We start from the raw sequence: 21,596 nt of genomic DNA on the forward strand, positions 1-21,596 counted from the left end.
CTAAAAATCAACAAAAACATTTACTTATTAAAAAAAGAAAAGAAACTACCAATATGTATTTTTAAAATTTTTTAAATAGAACTACCATATGATCCAGCAACCCCTCTTCTGGGTATGTATCTGAAGGAAATTAGATCACTATCTCAAAGAGATTTCTGTACCCCAATGTTCACTTCAGCATTATTTACAATAGCCAAAACATGAAACAACATAAGTGTCCAGTGATGGATGAATGGATAAATAAAATGTGTGTGTATACAAACTAATATTAACCACAAAAAAGTAGAAAATCCTGCCATTTGCAACAACATGGATGAAACTTGAGGGCATTATGCTAAATGAAATAAACCAGAGAGAGAGAAAGACAAATAGTATATGATCTCACTTATGCAAAATCTTAAAAAAACAACAAACCGAACTCATAGATATAGAAAGTAGACTGGTGGTTGCCAGGATTGGGGGGAGTGGAAGAAATGGGTAAAGGTGATCAAAGGATACAAACTTCAGTTATAGGATGAATTAGTTCTGGGAATCTAATGTAAGCATGGTAACTATAACTAACAATACTGTATTGTATACTTTAGAGTTTCAAAGAGAATAAATCTTAAAAGTTCTTACCACACACACACAAAAGTAACAATGTGAGTCAATGTACATGTTAACTAACATTGTGGTAATCTTTTCAGAATATATTTGTATATCAAATCATGTTGTACACTTATACAATGTTAAATGTCAATTACATCTCAACAAAGCTGGGGGAAAAAGTTTCTATGGAAAAAGTATATTTTAAGGATTATAAACATTGTTTCATAGCCTTACTATGAGAAAAGACAAGATATGAAAAATTGAGAAACAAAAAATATAAAATATTGTGTAATATACAAATTTTCAGAGGACACAGGAGAAAACATGTCTCCCAATTTTTGCTTTGGTAACTTCAGAATAAAAGTATGTTAAGGACAAAACTTGGTGTTTGGGGAATTCAAAAGAGTTCAACCATAGTTCATAGTATAAGAATAAAGTCCAAATATATTCCTAGCCAATAAAGTCACTCACCAGGGCTGGCCACTGTGCAATTGAGACTCGAGTGCCCTGGACAAGGACAGGATCCTTCCGGGGTGCCCATACTAGAGAGCCTTCCAACAGAAGAACAATAACTTCTTCAGCATGAACTTTAACCCAGGAGTGCTGCTTCCAGTTACAGCCATCAAATTCTACAAAGATCTGCAAAAAGAGATAAAAAGCAGTTTGGAAAAATCCCACACTGTAACATATGAACAAACATAAACCCCATTTTAAACACTGACTAGGAAAAATTCTACTAACTTGTTTTTATTTTAATGGATTTCAATAAAAACCAATCTTACTTCAGATAGTAGGTAGCTAGTAGTCTCAGCCTCACTCTGAAAGCAGGAACAGAATGAAGGAGGCATGAATTATCCACAGTTAGTAAATTTTAGCTGTAATCTTAATGAAATTTGTAACTCTTAGTTTCCAATTCATATCTATGTACACTAGCTGGAGGGCTTACTATGTATAAAGGCACTGTGCTAGGTTCAGGAATACAAAGAGAAATCAAGTACATTTTCTGGTCTCAAGAAGTTCATAATCTAATAGATAGGAAAAAAATATTTTACACTTCTAAAGTGACCATGACCTTCTTAAATAATTTTTTGAACAGGTGATATATGCACATGATACAAAATTCAAAAGGATAAACAGAGGGGCAGGTGAGTTGCCCTCCTAGTTCTGGATTTTTAAAATACCATGTGATCTCATATCTGCCAGCAGAGGCATGCTGTCGTCACAATGATGCTTTGCTTCCTCCCAGAAGAGACACTCCACTTTTTGAGATATACTTAAGCACATTACAAGTTATTGTGTTTTTTAAATGAAACCAGTTTTCTAATAAATAGTATGCTTACGTTTGGCTTTTCCATATAAATTCTGACTTCTGAGTATGTTCAACAAACATAGCAGAAAGAGCAATACATGCCCTAACCGGTTTGGCTCAGTGGATAGAGCATCGGCCTGCGGACTCAAGGGTCCCAGGTTCGATTCCGGTCAAGGGCATGTATGTACCTTGGTTGTGGGCACATCCCCAGTAGGGGGTGTGCAGGAGGCAGCTGATCAATGTTTCTCTCTCATTGATGTTTCTAACTCTCTATCCCTCTCCCTTCCTCTCTGTAAAAAACCAATCAAATATTTAAAAAAAAAGAAAGAGCAATACATGTGCATATAGGTATTGTTATTTAGAATAGATATGCCCAGTGCCTAAAATATACCTGGTCACAAAAGAAGGGCTAGACTATTCATTTATATTCCACCTCATTTCAAAGAATTTTAGTTGGCTTTTGGGAAATACATGCCATCTATAATAATAAAAGCGTAATATGCTAATTAGACCAGAGGGCCTTCCAGAAAAAGCCGGGGTGCGAGGGAAGCCCAGGTCCTGGGTGCCAGAGGGAAGCCAGTGCCAGCAGCCGGGGGAAGGAAGGCCTACTCTTGCACAAATTTTGTGCATTGGGCCTCTAGTAAAATGATAAAACATAAATTTAAATATCAGGGCCAAGCAAACTACATCAGGAAGTCACTATCAAAATGTAAAAAGGGAAAACTTAAGCAGGCAATAAGGATCTATACAGTTACATAATTGAGTGATGTATTTGGCTTTGAGCTTCCTTTTTAAAGGCCAATCTGAAAATGGAGAGGTCAGTTGCATAGTTTTCACTGCCTTAAAGGAAAACATAAAGCAATTACTCAGGGAAGCAACCCTTTCCCAACCACTTGGCTCTCTTAAGAAATTTCTCACATGGCCCTAGCTGGTTTTGCTCAGTGGATAGAGCATCTGCCTAAAGACTGAAGGGTCCTGGGTTCAATTCCGATCAAGGGCACATGCCTAGGTTGCTCCCAGTAGGGGACGTGCAGGAAGCAGCCAATCAATGATTCTCATCATTGATGTTTCTATCTCTCCCTCTCCCTTCCTCTCTGAAATAAATAAAAATATATTTAAAAAATTTTCTCACATGAAGTTTTCTAAGGCAACAATGAGTGATGTAGGACAATGTTAGAATCCCCACAGCAGTGACTCGCAACTGGGAACCATGGAATTACCAGGAAGATCTGTAGGTATTAAGGGCACAAAGCATTTCCTGCAGACTGAACACTAGAGGTCTGTACATGTATGTACTATTACTTTTTAAACATGATTATGTAATGAATAAAATTCAAATCCATTAAAATTGTTTCTCAGTTCCAAACAGCTTTTGTTTGTATATATGTTGTCATCCAGTCAACATAAAAATTAGTTACAACTATATGCAAATTCAGGATAGTTATATTTAAAAAGTATGGAACCATTCATTGCTCAGTAGTCTAGCAAGGTTTAATTTTCTCATAGGCAAATACTTGTGAAGTGCATTGCTGAAAAGTTATCCCAGAAATTAAATTCATTATGTAAAGCTCTAGTTTTATTATTTGTAATATACCACATAAGCTTCACTTCTACTTAAAAAAAAATAAGCCCTGGTTGGTATGCTCAATAGTTAGAGCATCTGCTGGCACTCTGAAGGGTCGGGGGTTGGATTCCTGGTCAAGGGCACATACCTGGGTTGCAGGTTTACTCCTGCCCCTGGTCCTGTGGGAGGCAACCAGTTGATGTGTCTCTCTCACATCAGTGTCTCCCTGCCACTTCCACCCTTTCATTCTCTAAAAAGCAATGGAAAAAATATCCTCATGTGAAGGTTAACCAAAAAATAAAAAATAAAAACCATGATGGGGAAATAAGGCTCAGAAAGGGGCAGCATGATTTTTACAGAGAACACTGAACTGCATTATATTTAATATATTAATGTATTTAATATAACATATACGTATATATGTTCTAAAGGAATAAAACAATTTAAGTAGCTTGCAGGCAGCTAGAAGAGTTGTATTTAAGTGCAGACTCAGGTACTAAGAAAGGTAGTTAGTAGCATAATGAACACAGCTTGGGGTTTATGTTCCAGGAGGCTTGGATTTGAGTCTTGGCTCCACTCTATATTAATTGCAAAACTTGGGCAGGTCACTTTTCCCTCCTCAAGTCTTGGTTTCCTCCCTTGCGATAAGACACACCTGTCTTACCTCATATACTGGTTGTGAAAATTAAATAAGTGGATTCAAAAGCAGTTTGGTTAATGGCAAAGCCTAACTTGACAATATGCCATCAGATAAACAGAAATAAAATAAAATACAGTGTGGGGGATGTTCAGAGGCAGGAGAGATCACATCAGGTGTGCAGAAGCCAAAAAAAGTCCCAGCAAGTTCTAGGAGGCCAGGAGCTACAGCACACTGTGGGGGAGGAGAGGGAGCTGAGGCTAAAAAGACTAAGAGTCAATAGGAAAGATCTTGAGTACTGGGATAAACAAAATTGGGCTTCATTCAGCTGCCAATGGGAGATGTGTATGTGTTTAAGTGTGTTTATGCAAGTGCCATAAAAAGAGGTCAAACTGAGGTAAAGATATGAACAGAGCAGTTGGCTACAGGAAAACTCAGCTAGCTAGCAGTAGGTGTAGATGGATTAGAGAGGAGGGGGAATAAGGAGTAGTTTTTTCTTTTTATAAAAAATATTTTTATTGAATGTATTGGGGTTACATTAGTTAATTAAATAGTTTTCAAGTATACAATCCTATAATACATCATCTGAGTATTGTATTGTGTGTTCACTACCCATAGTTTTTGGTATCCTTACATCACCATTTATCCCCCCTTTTACCCTCTTCTACGAACCCACAACCCCACTAGGGAGTGTTCTTAACTAGCATGACCTAGAGTGGGAGCAGTGAGACTAGGAGTGAAGTGACTCGTGCCCATGAGAATCCATGACTCTTTTTCAAAAAAATATTTTTTTATTAATTCCAGAGAAGGGAGAGAGAGATAGAAACATCAATGATGAGAAAGAATCATTGATTGAGTGCACAACCTGGGCATGTGCCCTTGACCAGAATCGAACCCAGGATCCTTCAGTCCACAGGCTGACTATCTACTAAGCCAAACCGGTTAGGACTCCATGACTCTTATCATAAATAAAGATTGATCGTTGATGACTGGTTGGATATAAGGAAGGGAAATTTTTTAAATGACTTGGATTTTGAATCGGACATAACTGATGTCAGAAGGCAATGGCTGGAGGCAAGCCATGAAAAGGAGCATGGAGTGTTCAATGCCCATGCTGAATCTGACCCTGAGTGACAGTACTCTACTGGCAATCACTTAGAAAACCAGAGGCTGAGGCTCCATGGTGACCAACAGCTAGGTGCCATGCTACAGTTCCAATCTGCCAACCACTTTAAAAGTCAACATATGAGTCACAGAACTCTAAGTCATACCAACACACAGCTATAAGAACAACACTAAAAGAAGTCGTTGTACTAATAAAACTGTCACAATTCTTATTCTTTGTACATAACAACTTAAACATTAAAAAAATTAATATTCATGCCCAGCTGGCATGGCTCAGTGGCTGAGGGATGACCTATCAGCCAGGAGGTCACGGTTCGATTCCTGGTCAGGGCACACGCCTGGGTTACAAGCTCAATCTCCAATTGGGGACATGCAGGAGGCAACCAATCAATGATTCTCTCTCATCGTTGATGTTTCTATCTATTTCTCCATCTCCCTGCCTCTCTGAATCAATTAGAAAATATTTAAATGAATAAATAATATTCAGGAATCCTATCATCACATAACTAAAAACATGAGGGAAAAGCGGAAATATCTGAAAGCCAGATTTCACCTAATTTAAGGGCAATTATCTCTTAACCTGCCTGGGCAAAGGATATGGAACAAGGTGTTTAACTTGACAACAATCACAGTACTGTTTGCTCTGAGATCAAACAACAGCTCCGGGCTAATAATGACTTTGTTTTGAGAGTAATATGGAATGTGGACATATGTAAACATGTTTTCCCAACAGTGAGGCTTACTTCTGGCCCTAGAACTGTGCCTCGCCTCCAACTAGAGCAGTGGTTCTCAACCTGTGGGTCGCGACCCTTTTGGGGGGTCAAACGACCCTTTCACAGGGGTCGCCTAAGACAATCGGAAAACACATATATAATTACATATTGTTTTCGTGATTAATCACTATGCTTTAATTATGTTCAATTTGTAACAATGAAAATACATCCTGCATATCAGATATTTACATTACGATTCATAACAGTAGCAAAATTACAGTTATGAAGTAGCAACGAAAATAATTTTATGGTTGGAGGTCACCACAACATGAACTGTATTAAAGGGTCGTGGCATTAGGAAGGTTGAGAACCACTGAACTAGAGTAATGGAAAGAGTTAATACATGTAAGGTAAGGAATCATATCAGATCAAAGTACATAGAATACAAACTTGTAAAATAGCTGTGACCAGGCCCCAGGACAGGAAGAAAGGATATAAACTAACAAAAATCAATGGTAGTGGTTGGACTGAGTCAAAGATGGTCAAGGCAAGTTGATAATCTGAACAGAACAGGACTAATATAGTTTGAGTCGATTTTTAAAAAGTCTTAAGCTCTGTCTGGTTTAAAAAAGTCTTAAGCCCTGGCTCAGTTGGTTGGGTCATCCCGTGCACTGAAATGTTGCTAGTTACATTCTTGGTCAGGGCACATGCCTGGGTTGTGGGCTCGATCCTCAGAAGGGGGAGTGCAGGAGGCAGCTGATCAATGTTTCTCACAACTCTGTGTCTCTCTCCCACTCCACTCCCTCTCTCTCTAAAATTCAATTTAAAAAATGTTTTTTAAGTTTTAAATTTTTTTCTATTTGAGTAGAAGTAGTATATAGCACTTCATGCTACAGCTAGAACCCAAGGATGAGATGTAAAATATTTCATTAGTTAAGGAGAGCTAGTGGTAAAACTCTTGCTTTCATCTCAAAATTCCTTTCATGGCCTATATGTGATTTACATTCATTTTAGTGACATTAAACTCAAATCAATTTTTTAAAAACATTTTTTAAAAATTAACTTCAGAGAGGAAGGGAGAGGGAGAGAGAGATAGAAACATCAATGATGAGAATCACTGATCAGCTGCCTCCTTGCCTCCTTTTAATTATCTTTTTAACATGCCAATCAGAGCCGTGTACAGCTTACTTAGTATTCTCTTCCTCAGTGGATAGAGTCCTGGGTTCAAATCTGGTCAAGGGCACATGCCTGGGTTTCAGGCTCAGTCCCCAGTAGGGGGCGTGCAAGAGGCAGTTGATCAGTGATTTTCATCATTGATGTTTCTATCTCTCTCTTCCTCTCCCTCTCTGAAATCAATGAAATATATTAAATAAATAAATAAGTTCCGAAAAATAAAATAAAATTTTAAAAAGGAGCAAGTTGCCAAACCGATTTGGCTCAGTTGGCCTGATTATAGAGCGTTGGCCTGCGGTCAGGGAGTGTACCTTGGTTGCGGGCACATCCCCACTGGGGGGGCGTGCAAGAGGCAGCTGATCTCTCTCTCTCATCGATGTTTCTGGCTCTCTATCCCTCTCCCTTCTTCTCTGTAAAAAATCAATAAAATATATTTTTAAAAAGGAGCAAGTTGCCGATTATTAGGAAGAGAGAGGGGTGGTTGGGGGACAGGAGGAGGATTAGCATAGGAGAGCTTCAATGGAGGGGAGAAATAAAAGACATCTATTAAGATGGGCTACTGTGAAAAGGACACTTATGTAATACCCTTTGTAATACTTTTAGCAAAAAATGAAAAAAAAAAAAAAAAAAGATGGGCTACTGTGGCTAACTGGGCTCAAATTAAAAACAAACAAACACACAGCAAAAACAACAAAAAAAACCCCCAATAAACAGTCTAGCAGTCATTTCTATGCAAGGGCCTCTCACAAACTGCACTTCAGGAAAACGCCCTGCTCTTCTTGCCTGCACTGGGTTACTGCCATTTGAGCTCGGCCTTTTATAAAGGAGTTCCTGGAATCCTATTTCAACCAATAGGACTGAGGCTTTCCCCATCCAATCAGGACAATGCCTTTTGGACCAATCAAACTGAGGATTTGGAGCCCTCATTTGCATGAAAACGGACCAATCAGGGACCAGGGGCAGGGACTGCTGTCCATATAAAGCCAGTTCCCTTCTGGCTAGGGGAGTGCAATTTCCCTGGCTGAGCTGAAACTCCAAAAGTAAAGAGATGTTCCATGGCTGCGCTGTATCACAATTGAGCTGTTTTACACTGCTCCCCAAATTGGGGATTCTTGTTGGCACTGAATTGTCGCCAATGACCATCAGCTGGCAAGGGGTAATACTTTTAATACTTTTTAGACCTTAACAGGAAATGTTCCTTTAAAAAAACAACAACATGCTTTTATTCATTTCATTGAGAGAAAGAGAAACATCAATAGTAAGAGAGAATCATTGACCAGATGTTTGTTCTTTTTTTTTCTTTTAAAATATGTATTACTTTTATACTTCAAACATTTTTAAAGGAAAGACCTTTGGGATCAGGTTGGAAGATAAATTATAGAGGGAAGAAACTGGAGCAGGCAGACCAATTACAAGCCAATGATAGCTCAGGAAAGAGATGAAAAAGACCTATATCAATTAAGACTGTATGAATGGAAAGCAAACTATATTTTAGAAATTAGAGATAAAAATAACTGGATATGGTGATGATTGTGAGAGGGTAAGGGGAAATGGAAGACTAACTCCCAAGGGTCTTAATTTTTCTTTTCCAATTTTCCTACCTACATTCTAAAAAATATAAATTGTTACAAACGATTTTATAGCCAAGGCGAGGAATAATTGCATGTCTAGAATACTGCTGTTTTCAAATAAAAAGTAAATTTCCATGAGTTCTTGATCAAGAGGTAGCTTTCTGAGAGTGCATCTTCACTACAGTACATTTAGAGAAAAGAGATAGCTTTCTACCAATTATCCCCAATTTTTCCTACTTTCTAACATTCTCAAATTAAATGTTAAGTACTTGAATAGCACAGGGATGACCTGAATCAAAACTCAAGCATATATATAGTACTTTTAGGGGCTGTGGATGGAATCATAAAGATCTAGATTTGCATCCCAACTTCCCCATTTCTTAGCTTGTAGCTAGGAGCCAGTTACTTTAGCCTCTTTGAGCCTCACTTCCTTTCCTAAAAATAAGGACAGTTTAAGTACCTCAAAGGATTGTCATAGGATTAAATTAAAGCACAAAACAACTAGCAGACCATGGGTTCCTGATAAGCATGCATTCCTTAAGCAAACTCACAATACTGGTCAGATTATAAATTGGTACGACAAAAAAATAAGAAAATTGCTATAACAAGAATCTTAAATATGTGTATATGTTTCCATAATACCACTCCTGGTATTAATCCTAGGAAATAACTCTAAACATATGACAAACTTTATTCACAAAAATGTTCATCACAGAATTATTCATAAAGCTAGAATCTGCAACAATTTCAATATCCAATGAAAAGGGAACAGTTAAATAAATTACTCAGCCAATAAAAATTGTAAGATTTTGCTACGGAGCACTTATTGTTTTCCTTTTAGTTACAAAAACAATACATGTTACCTGTGAAAAATACAGAAGCCCAAGAAAATTGAAATCACCCATAATACAAGTTGTTAGTAATACAGGGAAATAATTGCCATATTAAATGAAAAAGCAAAATTTAAAATTGAAACTACAGTATTCAACTCTTTACAATTCTAAAAAATAAAAGATTAGTAGAATATGTATCAAAATATAAACAACAGTTTCTAATAAGTTGCAACACCACAGGAAATATTTTTCTTATTATCAAAATAATTTCTACATTTTGTATAATAGGCATGCATTACTTGAGAATCAGAAAAACAAAGCTTCTAATTTAACAACTCAGATGTAAATCACAAAAACCAATGGCTAAGATACCTTGGGTTGGGGTCCCAAATATGAGTCCAATAATGTCAAGATAAAAAAGTTAGTAGGCCCTCGCTGGCTTGGCTCAGTGGATAAAGCGTCAGCCTGCGGACTGAAGGGTCCCAGGTTCGACTCTGGTCAAGGGCATATGCCTGGGTTGCCTGGTCGATCCCCAGTAGGGGGTGTGCAGAAGGCAGCCGATCAATGATTCTCATCATTGATGTTTCTATCTCTCTCTCCTTCTCCCTGCCTCTCTGAAATCAATAAAAAAATATATATTTTTTTTAAAGTTAGTAGTAAATCCATATTAAGAAAAATCATATAAGAAAAAAGCTTAAAGATCAATCATAGGGAGAAACCAAGATGGCAGAATAGGTAAACACCGGAATTTGCTGCCTCAACCAACCACTTCAAAAATACAACTAAAAGATGGAAAGGACATCATCCAGAACCACAGGAAGGCTGGCTGAGTGGAAATTCTACAACTAGAAGGAAAGAGAAAAGCATACCGAGACTCAGAGGAGGCATAGTACGGAAGTAAAACACTAAGGTGCGGAGGTGCATGTGGAGCGGGCTGGCGGCTGAGGGCGCGGTTGTCGTTTTCAATCGGGAGGGAGTCTCAGGCTCTGAGCTCCAGTTCTGGGTGAGTCTCTAGGGACCCAGACTCATACGGGATAAGCGGGACTGTCTGGCATCGGTCGGAACCCAAGGGCAGCTTTCTCTCCGAGGGGCTTGCAATGATTACCTGGACACTGAGAAGGAGAGCCTCTGAGGGCAAGACTGAGAGCAGCCATAACTGCTAGCCCCACTCTGTTGATCCCGTGGGACCTGCCCAGCCCAAGCCCTGCAGGGAGGCTTTTGCTGGATAGCCTCAGGCAAAGGCTGGATTAGCACCTCCCTTGAGATCCAGAAGCCAGGAAGCCCAGAGGTCAGAGTGGGACCATCCAGTTTGCAGCTCTGTGGAACCATAAAGGACACACTCAGGGGGCAGACTCAGTGAGCACCAAAGCCCCATTGAAGCAAGTCCTGCCCCAGAGGGGTGTCTCCAGCACAGAAGTTCTCCCACTGCAGACACAGCTGATTCTCAGAGCCAATTGGCCTGGAGGTCAATTCCTCCCAGTGATAACTACAACAATCAAGGCTTAACTACAACAAGACTGTGCACAAAGCCCACAAGGGGGTGCACCAAGAGTGTCTACCTCAGGTAATTGGGACACTTAGCACAGAAAGGCACTCTATCGACACAGCGAAGCATAGAAAATGCCGAGAAAAAGAAACAGGACACAAATGACAGAAACGGAGGAAAGCAAACTTCTGGATATAGAGTTCAAAACCACACTTTTAAGGTCTTTAAAGAACTGTCTAGAAGCCGCCGATAAATTTAGTAAGACCCTCGAAAAGACTGGTGAGACCCCCGATAAATGTAGTGAGATCCTCAAGAAATCTAGTGAGACCCTTGATGTTGTGATAAAGAACCAACTAGAAATTAGGCATACACTGACTGAAATAAAGAATATTATACAGACTCTCAACAGCAGACCAGAGGATCGCAAGAATCAAGTCAAAGATTTGAAATGCGAAGAAGCAAAAAACACCCAACCAGAAAAGCAAAATGAAAAAAGAATCCGAAAATACGAAGATAGTGTAAGGAGCCTCTGAGACAGCTTCAAGTGTACCAACATCCAAATTATAGGGGTGCCAGAAGAAGAGAGAGAGCAAGATATTGAAAACCTATTTGAAGAAATAATGACAGAAAACTTCCCCTACCTGGTGAAAGAAATAGACTTACAAGTCCAGGAAGCGCATAGAACCCCGAACAAAAGGAATCCAGAGGACCACACCAAGACACATCATAATTAAAATGCCAAGAGCAAAAGACAAAGAGAGTATCCTAAAAGCAGCAAGAGAAAGAAAGTTAGTTACCTACAAAGGAGTACCCATACGACTGTCAGCTGATTTCTCAACAGAAACTTTGCAGGCCAGAAGGGAGTGGCAAGAAATATTCAAAGTGATGAATACCAAGAACCTACAACCAAGATTACTTTATCCAGCAAAGCTATCATTCAGAAGTGAAGGTCAGATAAAGAGCTTCACAGATAAGAAAAAGCTAAAGGAGTTCATCACCACCAAACCAGATTATATGAAATGCTGAAAGGTATCCTTTAAGAAGAGGAAGAAGAAGAAAAAGGTAAAGATACAAATTATGAACAACAAATACACATCTATCAACAAGTGAATCTAAAAATCAAGTGAATAAATAATCTGATGAACAGTATGAACTGGTGATTGTAATAGAATCAGGGACATAGAAAGGGAATGGACTGACTATTCTTTGGGGAGGAAAAGGGTGTGGGGGGTGCGGGAAGAGATTGGACAATAATCATGCACCTATGGATGAGGACAGTGGGTGGGGAGTGAGGGCGGAGGGTGGGGTGGGAACTGGGTGGAGGGGAGTTATGGTGGGGAAAAAAGAGGAACCAATGTAATAATCTGAACAATAAAGATTTAATTAAAAAAAAAGATCAATCATAAATATCTCACAACTGGGGATCTTAGGGTAGAAATTCCATAATAAATCAGAAGTGAAAGTTAACCTAATATTGGTTTCTAAGGTGGTCAGAGAAGGCCTTTTAAAATAGTAAGAGCCCTGACCAGTTGCTCAATGGTTAGATTGTTGGCCCAAAGACTGAAGGGTCTTGGGTTCAATTCCCAGCCCAGGGCACATACCCCGGTTGCAGGTTTAATTCCAGCCCGGTAGGGGCTCGAGAGGATGGCAATGCATCTCTCTCTAATGCATCTCTCTCTCTCTCTCTCTCTCTCTCTCTCTCCCTCTCCCCTGTCCTTTCCACTCTAAAAATCAATGGGAAAAATATACTCGTTCCTCAGGTGAGAATTTAAAAAGCAAAAACAACAACAACAAAAAACAACTTGTTAAAAGGAAAGAATAAAATTCTTAAAAAAACCCAAACGAACAGAAAAATGCATATGCTCCCTATTGATGAACTTAAAATCTTGTGGGGAGATAAGTTATATATTTTGTTATATATTTATAACAAAAAAATAGATAAATATTCCAAATGAGATATCCACAAAGTGCTAACGAAGAATAAAAAAAAACATAGTGGGGATTCAGAAAAGCTTTATAGAAATGTTGGAACCTAGAATAGACAAGCTTTCTTTTCTCTTTATAGGATTTCAATGGATGACAACATTAAAAGCATAGGGTAAAAAGGGGGAACAAAGCAATGGAAACCGGAGAGTCTAGGAAAGTGGAGGATCACCAGATCGGGGCTGCTTATTCTAAATATCCTTTTGGCAATACCCAATTTTCCTTGTCTGATATCTTTGCACACTAGGGATCCTTCTTATCTGTAATTTGGTCTCCTGAGTAGACTGTGAGGGGGCTCTGTGAATATCTCTGGATAGGTATATTTCCCACTGTAAATTAATAACCTTACATATGGATTTATAAATCAGTCTCCAGAGAGTTTGGTTAGTGAGACTCAGTCTCCTAGGGCCTGATTACCCCTGAAGACACACAAAAAACTGAGTTTCAGCCCTTGATAAACCGAGATCACACTATATAAGTTACTACTAAACAAACAAGTAGATTTTACCCATTTATAGACGATGGTAAAAGATGTTCTGGCAGTAGGGATAGTAGGGGGAGAGCTTAAAAACCACTAACCTGTCAAAGGCACTGGAAAACTGAGAAGCAGCAACAGGTGCTGTGTCCCCCAGGCCTTGGGGAAGCACAGCTTACAGGAGCCCACCCCAGCTGTTGTTGAGAAAATCACTAACAACAGAAACCGACATGATACTTATCCACCATTTGGGGGGGTAAAGGGGAAACTAAATCAGAATAAGTTGGGGATGAGAACCAAGGAAATACTAAAGAAAGAAATAAGCCCTTGTCAGGTGGGGAGTTAGTAAAGCAAGTCTTAGAAAAAAATTAGTAATTAAGAGGAGAGATCTGGTTGTGTTAGTAAAGGGAGAGGACAAAATGGCCAGTTTATAATGTGCACAGCGCTAAAACAAATAGAATGAAAAGACAAATTAAAACAGAGCTATTAAAAATTACACATACATATAAGACAAACTTAAAAAAAACACACACCTATATGAAGCACTTCAAGTGCCTGAAAAACTCAATGGTGGCTTAATGTTTCCAAAATAGACCCTTCTAAAAACAAAACAAAACAAAAACAAAAATAGACCCTCCTGCTATAAGAGTTAAGATGAAAAGTGTGCTTAGAAGGGTTCAGACTTAAATGTTAAATATTCCTTTCTAAAGTCTCATTTTATTTAAAGTTCTCTAAATTGTACACTGATCCATAAAAACACATTCTATTTAGTTCAATAGACAGCATAATTTCAGCTATCACTCAGATATTTATTTAACTTGAAATTATAGGCAATGAAAGGACATTTAAGGATAATTATTAAAAGCCATAAACTCCCATTTCAATTAGGCTGAAGTTTAGGTTTGTACACACTGAAAACATGGTACTACCGGGGAAACCTTACTATAGTTATTATGTAACTAGAAACAAAGTAGAGAGTTTTTATTTTAAAGGCCAGCTAGCCTGAGACAAAGAGGAAAGGCTGGCAGATGAGGTAAAAAGTAAGTACGTAAATAAATAAATAAATGAATAATAAGGCAGATATGCTTTCTTTCCTCTTGGAAGACTCCAGATAGAAGAAACATGGTACTAGCCCAGACACTGCTATAATTACTACATTATCTCAAATCAAAGGAAAGAAGTATCTTAGAATCCACTTTTCTCCCAGATAAATATGAAATATCTATATAATAAAAGCCCAAGTGCCCGTTAAGGCAGAATGACCAGTTGCCGTGATGCACACTGACCACCAGGGGGCAGATGCTCAATGCAGGAGCTGCCCCTGGTGGTCAGTGCCCTCCCACAGGGGGAGCACTGCTCAGCCAGAAGCCAGGCTCACAGCTAGCGAGCGCAGTGATAGTGGCAGGAACCTCTCCCACCTCCGTGGCAGCACTAAGGAGCAGCGAGCAGGTAGGAAAGGAGCGAGGGCTCCAGGACTGCAAGAGGGCACAGGCAGGGCTGAGGGACACCCCCCCACTCTCCCCCAGTGCACAAATTCCGTGCACCAGGCCTCTAGTTAAGAGAGAAAAAATAAGGTAGAGCCCGGCGGGTGTTGCTCAGTGGTTGAGGGTTGACCTATAAACCAGGCAGTCAAGGTTCAATTCCCAGTCAGGGCACAGACTGGGGTTGTGGGCTCAATCTCCAATAGGAGGCGTGCAGGAGGCAACTGATCAATGAGTCTCATAACTGATGTTTCTCTCCCTCTCCCTTCCTCTCTGAAATCAATAAAAACATATATTAAAAAAAAGTAAGGCAGGTAGATATGCTTTCAGTCTTCTTGCAAGTTCTGGATAGCTGAGATAGCTAAGAAATGCATTCAAAATATCAATGCTACTGAAGCATCATTTAATTCTACCATACAGCAACGAAAGGATGGTTTAATAAAATGGTGCTGCCACAATTGGTTACACCTTAAGAAAAAAAGTCTCATCCCTCCCCAACCTGTCATTTACAAAAATATTTCACATGGACCAAAGATCTAAAATTAAAAATAAATACATGAAAATATTAAAAAATTTGAAGAATCTTTATATAGACTCAAAATGCGGTAGCTCTATCCAAGCAAGTAAACCCAGAAGTCATTAAGAATGGTAATATAGCCCAACCATCATGGCTCAGTGGTTGAGTGTTTGATCTATGAACCAGGAGGTCAAGGTTCAATTCCCGGTCAGGGCACATGCCTGGGTTGCAGGCTCAATCCCCAGTGTGGGGTGTGCAGGAGGCAGCCAGTCAATGATTCTCTCTCTCTTCATTGATGTTTCTAGCTCTCTCTCCCTCTCCACTCCTCTCAGAAATCAATAAAAATGTTTCCTTTCCTCCCTTCCACTCTCTATAAAAACCAATGGAAAAAATAATCCGGGATGAGGATTAACAACAAAAAAAGAATGGTGACATAAAAATTTTATTTTTCTGTGTGGCAAAGCAACTCATAAACAAGTCAAAAGACAAATGAAAAAATAATTGCAACATACTTGACAGGTAAAGGCATTAATATCACTAATATGCACAGAAGTTGTACAAAGTGATGACAACTCTCATTTTTTCAAATGGACAAAAGATAGGTATAAATAACCATCCAGGAGGCAGCTGATCAATGATTCTCTCTTCATTGATGTTTCTATCTCTCTCTCCCTCTCCCTTCCTCCCTGAAATCAATAAAAAAATATATTTAATAAAAATAACCCATAAAAGAAATGTAAAAGGCCAATAGACATAGAAGACTAGTGGTCATGAAAATGCTAGGTACTTTTTTTCACCCATTAGATTACCAAAAATGACAAAGATGATACTGAGGATGGCAAGGGTTAGGCGACACAAGCATTGCATGCATACTCTGCTGGTGGGAGTATGAAATAATATAATCTTATTGGAAAATAACTTGCCACTACCTAATAAAATTAAAAATACATAGATTCAACCCAACAATCCCACTCCTGCATCGCTGAACTACAGAAACAAAAACCATAATTAATTACACAGAAATAAATACAAGTTTATTAATCACAGCATTGTAGTGCCAAACAATTTAAATAACGTGAATGTCCTTCGTAAGGGGGAATAAATTATGGTACAGCCAAATGTGTAGCATCCCATTTGCTTTAAAAAGCAACCATATATATATATGAATGAATGGTTTTATATTTTTTGTAACAGTATTAAGAAAAACAAGTGAAACCTTCTTTGATAAGTGGGAGTTGTTTAAAGATGAATATTGTTGGCTTTTCCCGGTATACTTTTGTTTGTTTGACATTTTGCAAAATGTAAGCTTTGCTTTCATAACAATAAAAGGAAAATCCACCTTCTTAGGTGTGTTTTGGTGGTGGGGCTTTTTAATCAACCATGCCAACATCTGTGAAGGTCCCAAGGTCTATACAACTTATATGGACCAATAATGATTCAGGAACACAAAGAGGACAGTGAGTTAGAAGAGTTAAGAGATAAATACATATAAATCCATTAAACTAATTTTGCAACAAGACAAAAAAAAAAAAAAGACTTAAAAACCCAACAGGCTTATTTTGAACTGCTATAAATAAACTATTCTTAGGGGGGCAGGGGAAGCTGTTTTCCTACTTAATCTAAAAATCTTAGTAGTTGTCAGCATGGCTTTGATAATGAAGATGCTCACCTAGTAACTTATCAACAAATCTCCCAATCAACAGGATCCTGACTCTCTTTTTCTTCATAATTCATCTTAAGGTAGCACATGGCTTTGATACTGTTTTCCAAAAAAAGTGTTCATTAAATGGATCAGGGCTATATTTTGAAAGATTTCTGAATCAAAAAAGTATTTATAAAGAGGATATGAATGGAGCCTAAAATTGAGAAGTGTTTTCAATCACTTCAAAAACTCATTTATCCAACCCTCACTCAAACTTAACAGGGGGTGCCCTGCTATGCATTACTCAAAACCAAGCATGCCTGAAAACATCTTAAACATAACTGAATGAAGATCTGCCCAATCACAGGCCAGCTGCTTGCAAACTCCACCCTTGAGTACAGGAAGAACACTTTTGATTGGAAGATGGTTGTGTTTACTACGGTGTGGTGCAAATTGGAAAGGCCCACATGTCTAGGGTCCAAAGGAAAGCTCTTTAATGAAAAAGGAAAACAAACGGCCAATTCTGATCCTATATTAGTCATTATCAATAACAGAACCTCATCATAGCAACAGCAATTCTTGAGCAATTTTGCAAACTGGTGAAAATTTCTGAAGAGTATTTTTGTTGGCTGTTTTCTCATCTATGTCCCTTGCTATTCATACAAGCAGTGTATCCTCAAAACCCAAATCTGCCTTTGCTTCTAATGCATACAGCACCATGCAAGACCTCAATATCTAAGAATCACTGCAACTTTTACTTGGTGTGAGAAACAAATTCCATGGGCCCAGTAGAAAAATCATTCAGTATTGAGTTTAATAGGTGTCCAGCATCTCAGTGAGCTTCTAAAACCTCTGCCCTTAGGGAGCCCAGTGAACAATAACCTGCATGGGTAGCCATTTCAGGTGCCGAGCTCATTAGCAATTCATGTAATGGAGGAAACAACTAGAATATAAAATTCAGAATGAAAACCTAGGCCTGTGGTCAAAGTTTGCATATAATGGTGGATCTTAAGTATGTTTTACATTCAAGGGGGCAAATTACTGGATCTCACAGGGACACTTCTCCCCCATCCCAACCTAGAAAGCAATCTTTTAAAGAAAGCACAGAGGAATTTAAATGCAAATCTCCTTAATCCTCCTCCTCACACCCTTATATTCCAGACATCCTTTTACAAATTTGCCCCAAGCAAGCCTCACAAATGTCCTCAAGCAGTCTTTTCTTATGTAGCAGGGAGAAAGATAAGAGCAAATAAACTCAAACAGCAGAAGCAAAGCCTAAGCCGGTCACCAGTCAAGCAACCCATAAAGCTTGTATATGGGGGAGGAGGAGGGTGTAACACCACTGATCACTACAAGAATTAATAACAGAAACCTACAATATTACGACCCAATCTCCTAAAATGTGTCCGTGTTTATAGCGAATACAAGTTCACCAAGAAAATGTACCTTCTGCCTCCTGATCCATTACACTCCGAAAGAATCCTGCTGTTTTTCATAGCCTCATTTCACAAGAGAAGCTAGGGCTGCTTATCAAAATGAGGAACTCAAGAGGCTTGCCAAAGCTCAAAGACAGTATTTTTTACCGCCACGGTAACAAAAATAGCACATCCTGGTCCCGAATGCTAGTTAAGTTCTATTACTGAACAACTTTAATCACAAAAGGCACCAAGGCAAGTACTCCAGAGCGGTCAAGCCCCAGCACAAAGTTTCAAAACAAAAACCTCTCCCTCCCAAGGTTAGGAGAGTAGCCGAGTGGAGAGCAAAGACGGGTCTCAATCGTAGCAAAAACTGCAGCTCCTGTCACCAGCAGGGCAAGGAGAACCGAGCCCCGGAGTCCCGGGAGCCGGCTTTCTGGACCCGCCAGGCTGAGCCCGGCTCAGACGAGGAGGAAGTAACCGCCAGATAAAAAGCCCTGAGCAGCTCCGGCGGCAGCCTCGGTGCTGCTCACGACTGCCCACGTTCCCGCCCCACTCGGGCTCCAGGAGGGGAGCGGGGAGCAGGGAGCAGGGAGCAGGGAGCGCCGGGCACCACAGGTCCGCGGCTCCCGGGGGCGGCGGCAACACCGGCCGAACTCGGAGGGGCCGGGAGCCCGGGTTCTGGAGCCTCTGCCCCGAAGGCGTGGGAGGGGGGCTGCAAAAGGGTCGCTCAGGAGGCGGGGCCTGCGGGTGGAGGCAGCAGCCTCGGCGCCCTGGCTGCCCCCCCCGCAACAGGGAAACCGGGGCGCGCACCCCGACGCGGAAGCCATGCTAGTCAGAACTCGGGGTGCTGAGGAGCCGGTGGGGGGCGCTCAGGAGATTTGGGGGCGCGGAACTGGGTCACCCCCACCCCACCGCCCCCTCACAATGGCCCCCGGGGAGGCCGCCCGCAGGCCCCGCAGCCCCGGCCTCGAGTGCCCGCCTCGGCCGTCACTCACCGCTAAGTCTTGGGGCACCGCCCCGCTCATGGCCCGCACCGTGCCGGCCCGCCAGGCCCGAGTGCGCAGCGCAGGCCCGGGATCTCCGCCCGCCGCCGCCGCTGGCACCGAGGCCGAAGCCGAGGCCGTGGTGTCCGCGAACAGAAGCAGCAGCCGCTTGCCCACCGGGGAGGCCGCTGCGTCCGCCATCGCCAGGGCCGGCCGGACCCTCGCTCCCGCCCGCCGCTTCCCACCACCTTCGCCGCCGAGCGCCCGATCCGCCCGCAAGGCCTCCCTCCGCACCACCCGCGGCCGCGGCTCCCCCCCACCCCCCCAACAGCCACCACCAACCACCGGCGCCGCGCAGCGCCCCCGGTGGCCGGGAGCGGAGCCGCAGCCTGGGCCCCGCACAGCGCCCCCCGCGCTCTGGAGCGGGGTGGCAGCTCCGGGCCCCTCGCAGCGCTCCGCCCCAACCTCCCCAGGGCCTGCAGTGCCTCCTGCGTCGAGGAGGGGAATTGCAGTTTCGGCAGGGGTGGGGAACTGGGCGGGCCCTTCAGTCCCCCAGGGCACCATCAGGGTCCAACCTTCCTTCAGGGGGTCCCATATCTTAGAAGGCTTTAGCTTACCCTCCTTGCACACTAAAGACTTTTACTGGGGTGGGGAGCTGAGGGGCAAGGTACCTAGAGAGTGAATGTTTTGAGCTGAGAAGTTTAACACCCCAATACCTATTGATTTCCTATCCTGAACATGCACTACCCTATCTGCCATTGTCTTTTAGGAAACTTTCTCGCCATTGGTCCATCAGACAGGATCTTTCTACTCACGGGCCCATAACATGGTATCATCCCATTCTATATTACCATGACTTCATAGGTTCCTTTCCAATTGACCAAGGTGTTACATCCATTGGATAGGATACTGCCACTCTTGCCACTGGCCGAAGGCCAATAAGCTTCCAACATCTTGGTATTGTGACTTAAACCCATAGAGCTTTTTCCCCTTCCACGTCTGCCAATGTTATTAAGCCCAGGTGTTTCTCAACTCAACTTTTAGGGGAATTGGAAAGGGACCAATGATGGGGATTCTTTTTTCTGGTTCAGCAATAGTACCATCTTACCATGGAAGTAGTGGGGCTGGGGACAAAGAAAACCCCACCACCTCAATCTGAATTCACATTAAGTGTGGGAGATCTACAGCTCCTGTTAGAAAGGGGATGTAGTGGAGAGATACTGAATTTTTTGCTTAGGTTGTTTTCACTCCAGGCAATGGAAAACCTCAATCATTAATGTTGGTAATGTCAGAGACTAGCACAGGTTCCATGGTATTATGGATGCAGAGACTGAGTATACAGACCAGAAAGATAAAGGGTTTAGTATTAATTCATGATTGTTACTCTAAAAGTGGCTATTTCTTTCACAGATCTGCCCTACAGACAGGAAAGAGCAGTAGCTGGTTCTTTCACCAAAACTAATGTACCTACCCAGTAATCTGTCCATAACCTTGTCTTTACCCTTGACCTACTTTACTTGTAGCAAAAATTGGGGGCAGGGATGGGGAGTGGGCACCAGCTATTGACTTGAGTAAAAGTACAAAACATTTAGGGAAGTGAACCTAAAATTAACCCCGTGGAGCACCAAGGAAACATTTCTTTGGATTTTTTTCTCTCCCTATTTCTTGTAACTTCCATTTCCTATCGCCAAGCTGGGGCCTAAGAATGCTTTCCTTGGCCAAGAGACACCTCTTAAAGCACATGGTCCACAAGTTGTAGTTAGTTAAGAAGGAACAAGGGTGAATCCATACAGGATCCAGCTTGTAGCTTTTCTATAAAAATTCACCACTAGAATTTTCTCCCATGTGCAGCTCTATTTACTACCCATGTTCAAAGCTGGCTTCTCACAGAACAGAAACAGAAAGGTGCCTAAGCTCAGGGATGGGAAGGCAAAGGTGGGAAATTCATTCAACGAATGTGGCAAGCACTTTTCACGTGCCAGTAACTTTTTAAAGTGTTGGGGATACAACACTAAGTAAAACAAAACCATTGCCCTCAGGGAGTTTACATTCTTTTCTACATTAGGACTGGTAAATGAAATCACATTTGGCCTCACAA

General features: G+C 41.1%; 1 protein-coding gene across 2 annotated transcripts in view; it reads right to left on the bottom strand.

Moving 5' to 3' along the window:
- Positions 1 to 19,711, bottom strand: part of KDM3B (lysine demethylase 3B) — a 61,600-nt gene extending 41,889 nt beyond the window's left edge. For both annotated transcript variants that reach the window (XM_070414900.1, XM_070414899.1), the window contains exons 1-2: positions 19,511 to 19,711; positions 1,060 to 1,227 (exon numbers count right to left, since the gene is read on the bottom strand). In XM_070414900.1, coding sequence (XP_070271001.1) covers positions 1,060 to 1,227; positions 19,511 to 19,699 — 357 coding nt within the window. In that variant the 5' untranslated portion in view covers positions 19,700 to 19,711. The remainder of the gene's footprint in view (positions 1 to 1,059; positions 1,228 to 19,510) is intronic.
- Between the last annotated feature and the right edge of the window lie 1,885 nt (positions 19,712 to 21,596).

The sequence above is a fragment of the Myotis yumanensis genome, unplaced genomic scaffold (genome assembly GCF_028538775.1).
Source record: "Myotis yumanensis isolate MYYU_CA2020_CCGP unplaced genomic scaffold, mMyoYum1.0.hap1 SCAF_5, whole genome shotgun sequence".
Taxonomy (NCBI): Eukaryota; Metazoa; Chordata; class Mammalia; order Chiroptera; family Vespertilionidae; genus Myotis; species Myotis yumanensis.